Source organism: Nasonia vitripennis, assembly GCF_009193385.2.
Source record: "Nasonia vitripennis strain AsymCx chromosome 1 unlocalized genomic scaffold, Nvit_psr_1.1 chr1_random0003, whole genome shotgun sequence".
Classification (NCBI taxonomy): Eukaryota; Metazoa; Arthropoda; class Insecta; order Hymenoptera; family Pteromalidae; genus Nasonia; species Nasonia vitripennis.
Genome location: NW_022279589.1, coordinates 1936051 through 1949774, shown reverse-complemented (window position 1 = coordinate 1949774; position 13724 = coordinate 1936051). Strand labels below are relative to the sequence as shown.

The 13724-nt window shown below is 33.4% G+C and overlaps 1 protein-coding gene across 8 annotated transcripts in view; it reads right to left on the bottom strand.

Moving 5' to 3' along the window:
* LOC100119226 (glycogen [starch] synthase) overlaps positions 1 to 13724 on the bottom strand; it is a 489541-nt gene that overhangs the window by 333006 nt on the left and 142811 nt on the right. For all 8 annotated transcript variants that reach the window (XM_032601246.1, XM_031930050.2, XM_032601245.1 and 5 more), the window contains one exon: positions 3484 to 3668. In XM_032601246.1, coding sequence (XP_032457137.1) covers positions 3484 to 3668 — 185 coding nt within the window. The remainder of the gene's footprint in view (positions 1 to 3483; positions 3669 to 13724) is intronic.

Sequence of the window (13724 nt, the reverse complement as noted above, 5' to 3'; positions counted from 1 at the left end):
CAAGTTCCATCCCATTATCAAACTTGGCATGCTCTAAGCTTTTGTCATAAAAAACACGTTTACTATTGGAAACCCAAAATTGCCTCCACCAAAGCTGAGCACTGGGTACGTATAACTTTTATTTTAATATAGCAATATGAAATAAGCTATATATTCTTAGGCCATTTTGGAATTCGAAATACATTTCGATGCATTTATACGAAAACTTGGAATATACATTTCTTAGTATCTTACTTATACTTTTGGATGCGAGTATTAGAATTAAAATCTGACCATTTTTAACGCAAGCAGGCTTTCGACAAGAAAATGCATAAAAAAACTGAAATTGCAATTGCGCAAAAACTATTAGTCCGACAGTGCCTGCCTTTTGCACACGTAAAGTTGATATAACTATCATCTTCTGTGCTAAATGTCAGCTCTTAATTTTCATAAAAGGCAAAGTTACAAATTAAAAAAAACAACAAATTTTTCGTTTCATTCTGAATTTTTCCGGTTCTAATCAACCGATCAGATTGTTCGACGTCTCTTTCTCTTGGTAATTTAATACTTTACAACTTTTTTCTCTACGAAATTCATATTAATTGAGTAGTTTTCGTTTTATAAACAAAAAACTAAAAAAACGCGTTTTTCGCATTAAATTGTTAATATCAAACTTATTAATGCGAGCTGTGAGTAGGAAACACATCAGCAAATATCTACGGACTGTCTTTTAAATGATGGCACAATCGGTTTGCTGCAAATATTTTTAGCAAAATCTCAATTTTATTTTGCTCTATTGATTGGCCTAATGAGAAATGAATTGTGATTTGAGGCGAGTGATTATATAAAAATGATGAGATATGACTATGTGTTTTCGAGGTTGTAGAAACAAGTATTGCCTGGCTTTTTGTTTAAAGAGTAAAATAGAAGTAGTGTTGCGTATGCGTTAAGGTAATGTGTTCCTGAGATATGCGGCGCTTATACGGAATCAGTTCCTTAGCGCCTCCGTCGCGAAGGTCGGGATGTCCAGGGTATCATCTCAACCCTTGCAGGATGGAGTGCAACGTAGGAGTCAAAGTAGACAATGATGTAATATGGCACTGCTGTGTTAAATAATATTCTTAAGAAACAGGCCATGAAGTACTTTCTACGTCCGGCGATGATAAGCTAATGCAGCTCGCACCTGAAAGGGGTGATGTGCTCATCCCTTCTAACACCATAGATGTAATGAATTCCCGTATTCACGAATCTCTGGAGTTTTGTGTCAAGCTTTTGCGTCAGGTCACAGTAAACTAATAAGCAGTAGTCAATGATAGGAAACAGGAGGGCCTGCACCAGATGCTTGCGCAGTCTAAGATTGGTACTCTTCCTGAAGAAGTACGGACAGTACATTAAGGAGTCAGTACGTTTACATAATTAAATGACGTGCTCTTTCTACATTAGTTTGAAGTCGTAGTGAGTCTGAGGATTCATCAAGTGGCGATTCACCCGATTATAAAAAGAGAGGATTTTCTGTAGACAGAAAAGCATTGAAGTTGAAAGGCTTTGCTCCAAAACAGGACATTCTTTTGTCACAAGAGTGCATCAATAAAGTCAAACAGAGGGTTGCATGTTCAAAAGAGACATTAAAGTTAGCGGATGAATAGGTTAAAAGCTAAGAAGTTAGAAAAGGATAAAAACATCGCAGCCCAGGTTCATGGGAGCTTAAACACCATTTACTCGGGCCAAAGTGCAAAGAAAATTACTTTCAGCTTGGAGTCGAGACAATCGTTCCAATCAGATGAACTAGACCTCATGTAGGGCTCAGGAGTTTACGCAGATACGCAAGTTTGGGCCACCCAGGAAAAAAATAATTAAATTGCTGGAAGACGAGAAAGATTTCGTGAAGTTACAAAAAGTTAGATTGGATCTTAAGCAATCAAGTCAGATTAAAGTAGTATCCGAAGACCAATTACAGACAAATCGGGCGTCCAAGTAAAAGTGGCACACCTAGTGATTGAGTTCGATACTGCTGAAAGTTATATTGTAAACAAATACAAAATCAATGAAAAGTATCGCATACACAATAGCAGAATGAAACAAAATTATATTTGTATGTAATACTTTATCTAGAATCTGAAAATATTATTTTTTAATCAAGTTCTGTAAATTGTTGATATTTTTTTCTCAGAAGATCGAACTTTCCTCTGCATATCATGTGACTTTGGTATAACTCTTATCACTTGTTTCAGCGTCCTCTAACGGGGCTTGGATGCCCGAAAAGCCAAAGAACTCGTTGTGGAGAAGGAACCGAAACCACCTGATCCCACTTGGAACTACTTCTGCCTGAAAGCTTAGTTCTCCAACGAGAAAGAGTGTTACGCCCCTACAGCCATCACGATGGAAGCCAATCGAGGTTACATGCAAGTAGTCTTAAGTAGGCCACCATATCAAGTTCTTTTCGATCTCAGAAACATGATCAGATTAGTAGAACCGAAAGTAGCTAAGAAATTTACAGGACGGCTAAAAGCCGCCAAAGCGTCTATTCAGACGGTCACAGGCGAATCGTTACCCACAATGGGATATCTACCGCCCAGTTTCGAATTAGAAGGTATCAATGCAACCAATAAATTTGACACGACTTGGTACTCATTATAGTTTATTCCACACTCGACTGAAATAGCCACTTTTTGTGCCTGAAATGCGGGGCGAAGGTAACACATTTTTCCCGGAATGGAATTTGCGGGAAAAATGAGAAAATTTGCAGGAAAAAAATAAAAATAGTACATCATGCCACAAGGGGCAAAAGTAGCAGATTTTTTCCGTAGTTGGATTTACTGTTCAAGTAAGTAGATTCTGCACAAGGGTGCGTTTCGGTGCCAGAGCGAAGCGAAGACGATAATCACCCAAGGGAAAAATATTCTCACGAGGATAGTAATCAGCCGAGGTAAAATCTACTTTTGTCATGTGTTGCATATAGTATTTTATTCCACTTTCGAACGAAAGATCACTATTTGAGACTAAAAAGCGAAGTTAAAACTTTCAAAAATTTTCAAAATTTTCAAAATGAATTGACTAGAGCGCGTGTACAAGCATGAGGACAGCAGGCGCTTAATTGCTAAACGTGGCTTCTTGTCAGCCGACATCGGGTACGTTGCACTCTCGGCTTAAGTTCAAAATGTGCCTGGCCGTATTAAAGGATAACGCTGACCACAACATTATTAAAAAACCTTAAAGAGGATCTACTCGACATCTCAAATAGAGAAAAATGGTTAAATCGGGTTCTTCTCTATTAAGCCAAAACGACTTCTCTTCCCCCTATTTTATCGCGTTTAAATATACAGAATTTAGCAGACTAATGCATGTCTTTGCAACTCAACAATTATTTTCTCAGTGATGAATAAGCATTGTGCCTCACTGTTAAGAAAAGTTTCAAAAACTTCACTATTGCTCCATATTTCGGGTGGTGAACAGAACCTGATAGAGTAGGCGATATGTAAATAGTATTTTTATTGTTTTACTTACTTTATAACCTTGATCTCGTAAAATCTGGACAGTTTTGTATATTGGACTGTTGAGTGGAAAATCCATTTCTTCAATTTCTGTTTTTGCACAATTTTCTTTATAAGGTCCTAATAAGCAGTATTGATCTCCCATCTCTTCTACCGATACATACGCTTTTGATCTAATAACTGTGTAAATTCCACCAACTAAAATTTTTAAGAAAAAAAGCAAATGAAAAAAATGTAACAGACTATTCATTTGTACTCATAATGTATAAATAAAAAACATAGTATTCAAGCAAGTTCATCTTACTAAACTAAAATGGTCCTGGTTATCTTAGTAGGGAACAATATGTAATGTCAGTAGTATACCCCTCGCTATAGGCCAAACAAACAATACCCCCATCACCTACCCAGAGTAGTGGGGGACATGCTTGTCTGGCGCCATAGCGAGGAAGCGTGGTGGCGAGAGCGGCGCCAGTGACATCATGCAGGACCTCCCCCTCTCTACCGATCTTTTTGGAGTAGTGGGGGGGAGGCGGTAAAGTAGGAACCTAATGACGCGGGTCTTCATGCGACATTTTGGTAGTCCCGAGCCTTTCTCTCTCTTTCCAGAGTGGTAGGGGCTCGGTAAGATAGAAACCTTTTAGAGAGAATTTAATCAAATACGGAATAATAATAAAAAAAGTTTCATGCAACGGCGGGCGGGCTCGAACCAACGAACCAACTGGTGCTCTAACCACGGAGCTAGCCTCAACGATACGAGTCGAATGTATCGTACAACCCGACACACTGAGTCGTGCAAATACACACGCACACGCACGCATACACACATGTGCGCGCACCCCTACTGAAAATGCTTAAGTGAAAATCTGATGATTTCCGGGTGATATTCAAGGGAAAACCGTGCCAATTTCGTATTCGATTAACAGAAGATTTTCAGGTGAAAAGCATGTGACCTCTTATTTTAAAAACCCATTTTTTTCGCATTTGATTAGCAGATGATTTTTAGATGAAAATCATGTAACCTTTTATTACTTTAAAATATTATGTTTTGGATTTATATTTGCTATAATTGAATAAACTTTTTAAACATTATTATTATTATTATTTTTATTATAATGGTTATAATACTAGATTGTTCGCGTTTGCTATTTCGAAATAATTATTCAAAAAGTCTGTTGATTATTAGTGATAAATTCTATCGTTTGCAAAGATTAATAGAATCTTTTTAAATATTATTTGTATTATTATTTATATATTTTTAAAATTGTAAATTGCTGATTTTAATAACTTTTAAATAAGTGTACAATAATAATAAAAATTCTAATTGATAGAGAAAGAAAAACAGTATCAGGAAGTTTATTTGTGATTAGGAGTACTAAATAAGTATTTGGTAAATTTGTATGTTTTTTATTACAAAATATATTTCATCTATATACAATACTCTTTTTATATGAGTAATGTAACATATTTGGTAATGACAAGATGTACATATTTGGAAGAACTTTTATTAAAAGACAAAAACTTTTAATATCCGTAGTATCTATAACGGTAGAATTCTTTTCAATTTCGTTGACTATTTGTAAAATACTATAATGTTTACTTCGACATTTTCATGATCGTACAATATTACAAATTGTTAATTTTTTCTGATTTTCTCTATCTACTACAAATTTATCTATTTGGGCAAATCTGTTATCGTCTAGTAAAATGAATGAATTATTTGACCTCATTTTTGATTTACGAAATATCTCATATAAACATCCATCTTTTATAGCACTGCGTGGCATAAATCCGCATTTATGTCACGCCTATCCGTGGCATAAGTAGTCCTTTATTGCACGGTGCATATCACTCTCGCCACGCTCGGATGCTAACCTAACGGTGCATAAAAGGACTGCTAATGCCGCGGATAAGCGTGACAGCGGATTTATGCTAGTCAGTGCTATAAAATATCGTACGATACACGCGTCATAAGTCGATCTTCATGGCACGGCGTGCCGTACACGCCATAGTTTTTTTTACAACTTTTCCTCGTGTACTTTGATACAAGTGGGTAAGCTTGTCCTAAATGTGGATTTAAATCACGGAATGCCATAAATAATTTCAAATATTTCTTCAAACATTTTTCAAATTAGTATTTAAATTATTTTTAAAAGGATTTTAAAATTTTTCTTAATTTGTTTGAAATTCTTATAAAACCGTTAAAAAAATAATTAGAAAAACATTTTAAAAAATATTTAAAAATTAAAAAAAATGTTACCAAATGTACGTAATCATGAACGCCCACACACATACATACGTATATTTCATGTGAACTATTGACCATTTTCTTTAAAATATTCTTTCGAACGTTTTACATTTCTTTTACCCGGCGGGCGTTTCTAATTTATTTTGCCCGCATACGCGGGATATACGGGCAAACAAAAAATAAAAAACGCCCGTCGGGCAAGACGGTTAAGTAAGAACTGACATGGCAGTCTGTTTTTGAATAATTTAACAAGTCTATACGCGGAAGAACAGACATTGAACTTCAATATCATCGATTTAGCATGATAATGACATATTTGAACGTTAACAGTAACTGGCTTGCATACTGACGAAATGAAAGTATCTGTGCAATTCACTTTTTAGACCTCATTATTGGTAACTTTGGGCATATCGTCGGTCCCTACGAAGAGTAGTACGGTTCAGATTTGCTACGAAGACTAGTACGGTTCAGATTTGCCGCGAAGACTAGTACATTTCCCACATAAAAAAATACAATTTTTTTGGAGATAAATAAATAGTTATTTTGGTTAAAATTAATAAAATTGAAATATTTTTAAAGTTGCCAAAAAATTTCGAAATTAAAATTTTTTTTATTAATTACTTTATTCAAAAGAAAAAAATTAATATTAAATCTCATAACAACTTTTTGAAATTCTAAATTTTTTAAAAATTTTTGGCAACTTAAATATTGCAATTCTATTGGTTTCAACCAAAAGAAGTATTTGTTTTTCTCCAAAACAATTAGATTTTTTCATGGGAAAGATTTGAAATGTACTAGTCTTCGCGGCAAATCTGAACCGTACTAGTCTTCGTAGCAAATCTGAACCGTACTACTCTTCGTAGGGACCGACGATATGATGACACTATTTTATAATTTACACTTAATCAACGATAATTGAGTCAGTGTATATTATATCATTTTCAACATTGACTGAGAACGTGAGAACTGTGTGTGCTGTAACTGCTATTCTGCTGTATATAGCATAGCAGACAACATATACAATTTGTATACTATACGTGGTATATACTTTTGTATGTATGTGTGTGTACGGTTAGGTACTGCTTGTGCTGCTATATAAATATAAGTAGGATATAAGCAAACATCATGTACCACCTATACTATACACACGGAGCATAATAGGTTAGGTTATTACTTTTTGCCTTTTTAACACGTACATACATTTAAAAAATTACCACAATTGTTTGGGTAAACGGTAGATTTAAGTAGATTTTTAATTGAAAATAATTATTGTATGAAATATGTTTTGATTGTTATTATTATATCTGTTTATTTCTATGATAGATTTGTTTAAATTATTCTTAGTAGTTCTTAGCCAGTGACATGTACTCCAAACTGGCCAGTTAGCACTAGCCAGTCACTATTCTGCTCACCAGTTTTACAGCTCAATTTTCTACCAGGGTGGTTCTTTAATAGCACACAATATTTTAAAAGATATATTTTAAAATATTTTAGAAACATTTTTTAGACAATTTAAAACTATGAATTAAACATTTTCATAAAATATATGACCCAAAGATTTATAAAATATTTTTAAAATATGTGATTGTAAATATTGAAAGGAAATATTAAAATAGTACATTACGATACGTGTGACTGAAATGGTTCTTTTTTACACGGCGCAGTTAGCACCCGAGCGTAGCGAGGGCGCTAAGCGCCGTGTAAAACTGAATTCACTGAACCATTTCAGTCACACGTATCGTATAAAATTTTATAGTGCAGACTGCTAAAGTCTGCAAGTCTCGCCTATTCGTGACTTAACAGCGGATTTTAGCCACACTGTGCTATCAAATATTTTTGTATATTTTTTCAAAATATATTTTCGTTAAATTCGGGCATAATTTGTGAGAAATATTTTATAATGTTGCACAAATATTTTATCAAAATATTTGCATAAATCACTATAAAATATATCTAAAATACATTTTTAAATATTTTGTAAATATTGCTGGGATACATTTTAATTTCGTTCACAAAAATTATTGAGATAAAATATTATAAACAATTTTAAAACATTTGAAAATAATATTTTTTAAACATATTTTAAAAGGCTAGTAACATTTCAAATAAATAGTAAATTACGAGATTTTGATACATTTTTGTTCAAGATTTTAAAACATTTTATAAGGTATTATGCAGATACCTTTTATATTCGGCAGAAGCAACATATATTGATAAAATATTTTGATACCTTTTTATAATCCTTCCAAGTCATGTTACTCAGCATTATTTTACAATATTCATAAAACAATTTTCAGAAATGTAAAATTATGAGATTATAATACATTTTCTCAGAAATATTTCAAAATATTTTATAAACAGTTTAGGGGTGTACCAGACAGAGTGGAGACGAGTCGGAAAGCGAAAAAGAGTAAACGTGGGCTTGAACCATGGACCCCGAGATTAACAAACAGGAGCTTTAACTATTTAGTTAACGTCTACGATACAAGCGCATGCTATGCATCGTAGTACGGCTGTGCGGACTCTTATCGCTGACTCGTCTCGCAGCTCGCGTTGCAGACGTGCGCGTCTGCGATAGGGGCAATTTTTTTTATTTAAGTCGAGATAAGTAAGAGACCACATTCGGGTGATGCATGTTTATTTATTCTGCTTCCTACCTAAGGAAGCTATGTAGGTAATAGTAATTTTTAGAGTTTGTGTAAACACATTTAGAAAGTGTGTTTTGATTCAAGTCGAAAAGTAGTGTTTTTGTAATATGTCTGTACGGACAGATGTATGTGTGTGACAATGTGTGTGTATGTGTGTATTCTCAAAGAAAAGCTTTGTAACAGTGCAAATTATCGAATCAAAGATTTTAATAAAGGACCCCGCAATTTCCTTATGGAAACTGGCTTTCGGTCAATTTTTTTGTAATTTCGGGAAATAATAGTTCTGAACTAGTAGATCAAAAATGTTCCTTGGCCCAAAGTCCAAATGTCAATAGTTTAACAGATACAGCTCTTCGAAGTTGAAGTTTTATCATGCTCATGCACTGTATGGCTTGTACGAACTTATGATGTTCTTGTTAAAGACAGCTCTGCATACATGTATATATGTATATATATGAATATATAGGAGTGTAGATCATGCATACACACACATATATATATATATATATATATATATATATATATATATATATATATATATATACACACACACATATACATAGTTTCCGGTGTATAAGACGCATCCCATTGAGGGGACGTTTTGTGAAAAAATGAAAATGATAAAAATATAGTTTTGAAGTTCGAAATGCAAGTCACCGATGGATCTCCGTTCGACTATCCTAAGAAGGACGTTCGAATGAATACCTTGTATGTATATGTATATATTATATGTATGCATATAATCATAAGTCACTATACATATGAGAAAATGTCCATACAACTACCGTTGCACTAAAGCAATCATCACTCTGTGTCTTCATAAGTCACGTTCCGTGTATGGAAAAATGCCGTTAACTTATGCGCCAGTCTGCATATGTCCGCAAAAGTCCATGTAAGTACCGATTCATATATGAAAGTGTCCGAATAAGTACCATTGCATGAGATTATATGTGTGTATATATATATATATATATATATATATATAGACACACACACACACAAACACACACACCCATGTATGCAGAGCTGTCTTTAACAAGAACATCATAAGTTCGTACAAGCCATACAGTGCATGGGAATGATAAAACTTCAACTTCGAAGAGCTGTATCTGTTAAACTATTGACATTTGGACTTTGGGCCCATGAACATTTTTGATCTACTAGTGACTAATCACGCGATTCATCTAAAATAAATTTTTTAATAAAATAAAATTGTTTAAAATTTGAAATTATTAAGCCTGGTGGCTAATTTGGGTGTTACCATACGGATAGTAACACCTATACTAGCCACCCTTCTAACTAATTTTACATTTTAAACATATTTATGTTATTCGAAAATTTGTTTTGAATGGATTGCGCGATTTGTCATGCAATTTATAAAAGTACCTATTAAGTATACGATTCCGAAATCATTGTAGTGGTGTATGAGTGACATTTATTCAGCCATAATTCTAAGTTCATCCATAGCGTACGGAGTAAAGTGCCAGACTGTCGCGCAGAAGGTCGCCGGCTCAAATTCCCATCCCGTCAAGGTTATTCAATTCTTAAATTCTTCAGATATATATCCATAAAATATTTCAAAATATAATATCTCCATTAAAAACTTTTTTCAAAATTAAAAACCTGTCAAGAAAAAGACTCATAAAAGTAGTGAAATCTATAAATATAAAAATGTCAAGTAAATGATATTTTTTGCAATACGCATCTTCTCAAAAAGTGTTAGTCACTTTGAAATACAAAGTCTATTCAATTAATGAAATTTAGTTAAAGAGAATGATTATTCTTTTAAGTTGTATTTACAAAATTTTTCATGCAGCAAAAAAGAGTCATTAATTTATGCCTGGTATTTCTTAAAAAAAAAAAAAAAAAAAAAGTAACACGCACATATATTGTTTTTGCTGTTTAGTATTAGAAATCAGACATTTCTCTTTGCAAATTTTCTACCGAATTTTAAAACAATAGTTTTTATGACATGTATAGCACGTTTTTGATTAGTTATTATATCATATACATCTTTTGAAATTTTTAGAAAACTTATTTGCTTCGTTATTGTAAAACCTTTAAATTTAGACCTGGTAGAATAAAGGTTAAGCTTAATAATTTTCGTATTTATATTATTAAATTGAGAAATGTCTGTAATCATTAATAATCTGTTAAAGGCAGTAAAACTACTATTATTCATCGTGTATTCAGATCACCCATATTCTAAATTTTAATGTCTACATTTGAAGGTCTTACGATGACTATTTTTCAAATGAATGTACGTATTAAAAAGGCAAAAAGTAACAACCTAACCTAGTATGCTCCGTGTTTATAGTATAGGTACGTGGTACAGGCTGTCTGCTTATATCTTAATTATATTTATACAGCAGCGCAAGCAGCATCTAACCGTACACACACACATACATACAAAAGTATAAACCACGTATAGTATACAAATTGTATATGTTGTCTGCTATGCTATATACAGCAGAATAGCAGTTACAGCACACACAGTTCTCACGTTCTCAGTCAATGTTAAAAATGATATAATATACACTGACTAAATTATTGTTGATTAAGTGTAAATTATAAAAAAGTGTCATCTTTGTGCCCAAATATTACCACTGATGAGGTCTGAAAAGAGAATCGCACAGATACTGCGAGCCAGTTACTGTCAACATCCAAATCTGTCATTATCATGCTAAATCGATGATATTAAAGTTCAATGTCTGTTCCTTCGCGTAAAGACTTGTTAAATTATTCAAAAACAGACTGCCATGTCAGTTATTATTTTGCCGTGTTGGTTCGGCATTTGATCTTAAAATAGCCTTGATCTTAAAAAGCCATTGGCTTTGGCGTCAAAATATACAGATAGGTCTATACATGAAAATTAAATATATATCAGCTAGAATAAATTAAACTGAATATTATATTGTTTCAACATACAAATACAAATTAAAAGGCAAAATTTAGTCCTCTATGTATAATAGTTTTTAAATAAGAGCAAAAAGAAACGCACAAATAGGAGCTGAATTTTTCGTTTTATTTAGCAATACTAATCGGTCTAAATACTTTTACAGTCAATTTAAGTCAATAAATTTAACATTCCAAAAAGTAATACTTTACAAACCCCTGACAAAAACCTGTAACTTTTCTCTTCGTGGTTAGAATTACAAGAAAAATCGAGAAACTTTAAAATCTGTAAATTTGATTATTCCCAAGATAAATTTTTTTTAACACTATTAATAATTATTAGAAAAATTGTTTTATATACTTTAAAGTACGTTTTAATTGCCAAATATTATTATATTTTGTGTACTTCTTCGTGTCCCAGTTATGGCCCTACTGTAAAATATGGAAAACTTAATTTTGAAAAAAATAATTTTTTTTACTGGCAACACCTATTGTGCTAAAGCAAATATCTCTCTCTTATCATCCGTTTATCATCTTGCACTCTTCTAGCGCTTTTATCCTCATTGAGAGGTGTGTACGAAACGCTATTTCGATTCATTTTTGAAATCTATCTTGACTGATGGTTTATAATAATACTGATTCGATTGTTTGTTCATACAAGCTTTATATAGTTTTATACAAGTTTCTTAATATCACCGCTTATAGGATTATACTTGACAATGCGATCATGTAGAATTAGACAATACGCTGTAGCATTCTCGGGTATATTAGCTTACATTCAAATTTAAGACGTACGTCTACAGCTGCCTGTTTGAGTGACTCGTTTTGTTTAGAACAGTCATTAACTATAAGTGAAGCATTTGTAATAAATTCTTTTTTACTTAAAAGGGGATCTATTACAATTCTATCAGAATACTACGCATTCTGAAAATTAGCATACATATAGTGAAGCATGGCAACTGATTGTTTAAAGTATCAAGATTCAGATTTCTATACGGATAGCTCTGAAAGTTGAGGAAAAGTTTTACATTACTAATATTACAATGATCAAAATGACTAGCATTTTGTCTTTGTACACCTTTCCTCTCTGTTTGAAAACCGAGAATGTTAAACGTGGTTTTTCCAGCTGATTCGATGTTTTCACAGTCCATAGGGTTGATGTGCATTAACCTTATAATGTGAGACAGATTTATTAAAGATGACTGGAGATTGTACATTAAGAACTACGTCTATCTTTTTTATCAAGTACGTAATGACAGCAGCAACAGATAAGCATATAAAAACGTAAATTATTTGTTTAGACACCTCGATTATCATGTAGCCTGGTGGAACTGCTGGGAAAAATTCGTGTATTGTATGAAATTTTTGCTGATTTATGTAATGCGACACTTAACTCGTAAAGCGTTCACTTTGGGAATAGCTACTAGCAAATCTGAATCGTGACTCATATGGGGCTACAAAAGCCTTAGAGTGAATCCTAGTAGACGACGAATTAAGTCAGTCGTTCGAAAATCTATTTTATGACTACACTTAATAAAACTTCTCAACGTATTATTATTTGGCTTGATAATAACTTTTATACCCTCAGTATCTAGAATACCCTGTAGAGTTTGATCAATATCCTCAATTTCATAACTACCTTTAGGAAGTTCAACTGTTTCTTGTCCAACGTAAAACTTATTGCAATTCGTGTCAACGTTTGGTTTTAATAGAATTAAAAGTCAGCAACTGAACAAGTCCTAGACTGTATTGTTTGTCTAGATCCAGTTCTATTGGAGGGAAATAGTGTGTCTCAAGGATTGAAGAGGTGCCGGAAAGGCTTTGTGTTATCGACTCGACAAACATGTTGAGCAGACTAATTCAAATCGGTAGCTGTTTCCATTTTATATAAAGAGAAATTTTTCTTACAATTGAGCTGATTGCAGAGAAATTTAAGACAGAGATGACCACAGATAAAAGTTGAAAATTCTTGATATCTCTGGTAATTGTACTTAACTTGAGATACTTTCCAGTAGTTCATAAGATCTCGAGGTGGTTGTTAATCACCAAAACTGTCAAAGTAAATAACTTCGTTACCATTTTTTCGATAAGCTACCCAGTGCGTGCCAGATCCATTCGCATCATCCATATTTATGATTGCTGATTCTTTAGCTCGGCAGCCATTTGCAGGCAGAGCAATCCGCATAAAAACTCTACGAAAATTTATTATATTCATTAATTTTGATATTTGAGCAGATCAATGTCGGTGAGTGCACGTTTTGGCAGTCTTATTTCATCGAAGTCCCCCCCCCCCCCCTCTACACTGTTTGTTATTTCGTTTCAGCAAGATACCAAAACCTTTGCGATAAGGTTTCAAAAATAGTCCTTTACCAAGTGTCAGCATTTTTATTTTTTCATTATGTCTCTATTGCTTGAGAGCTTCCTGCAGCTCCTCCTGCGAGTGAGCCGACTGCGCTAAGACCAGCG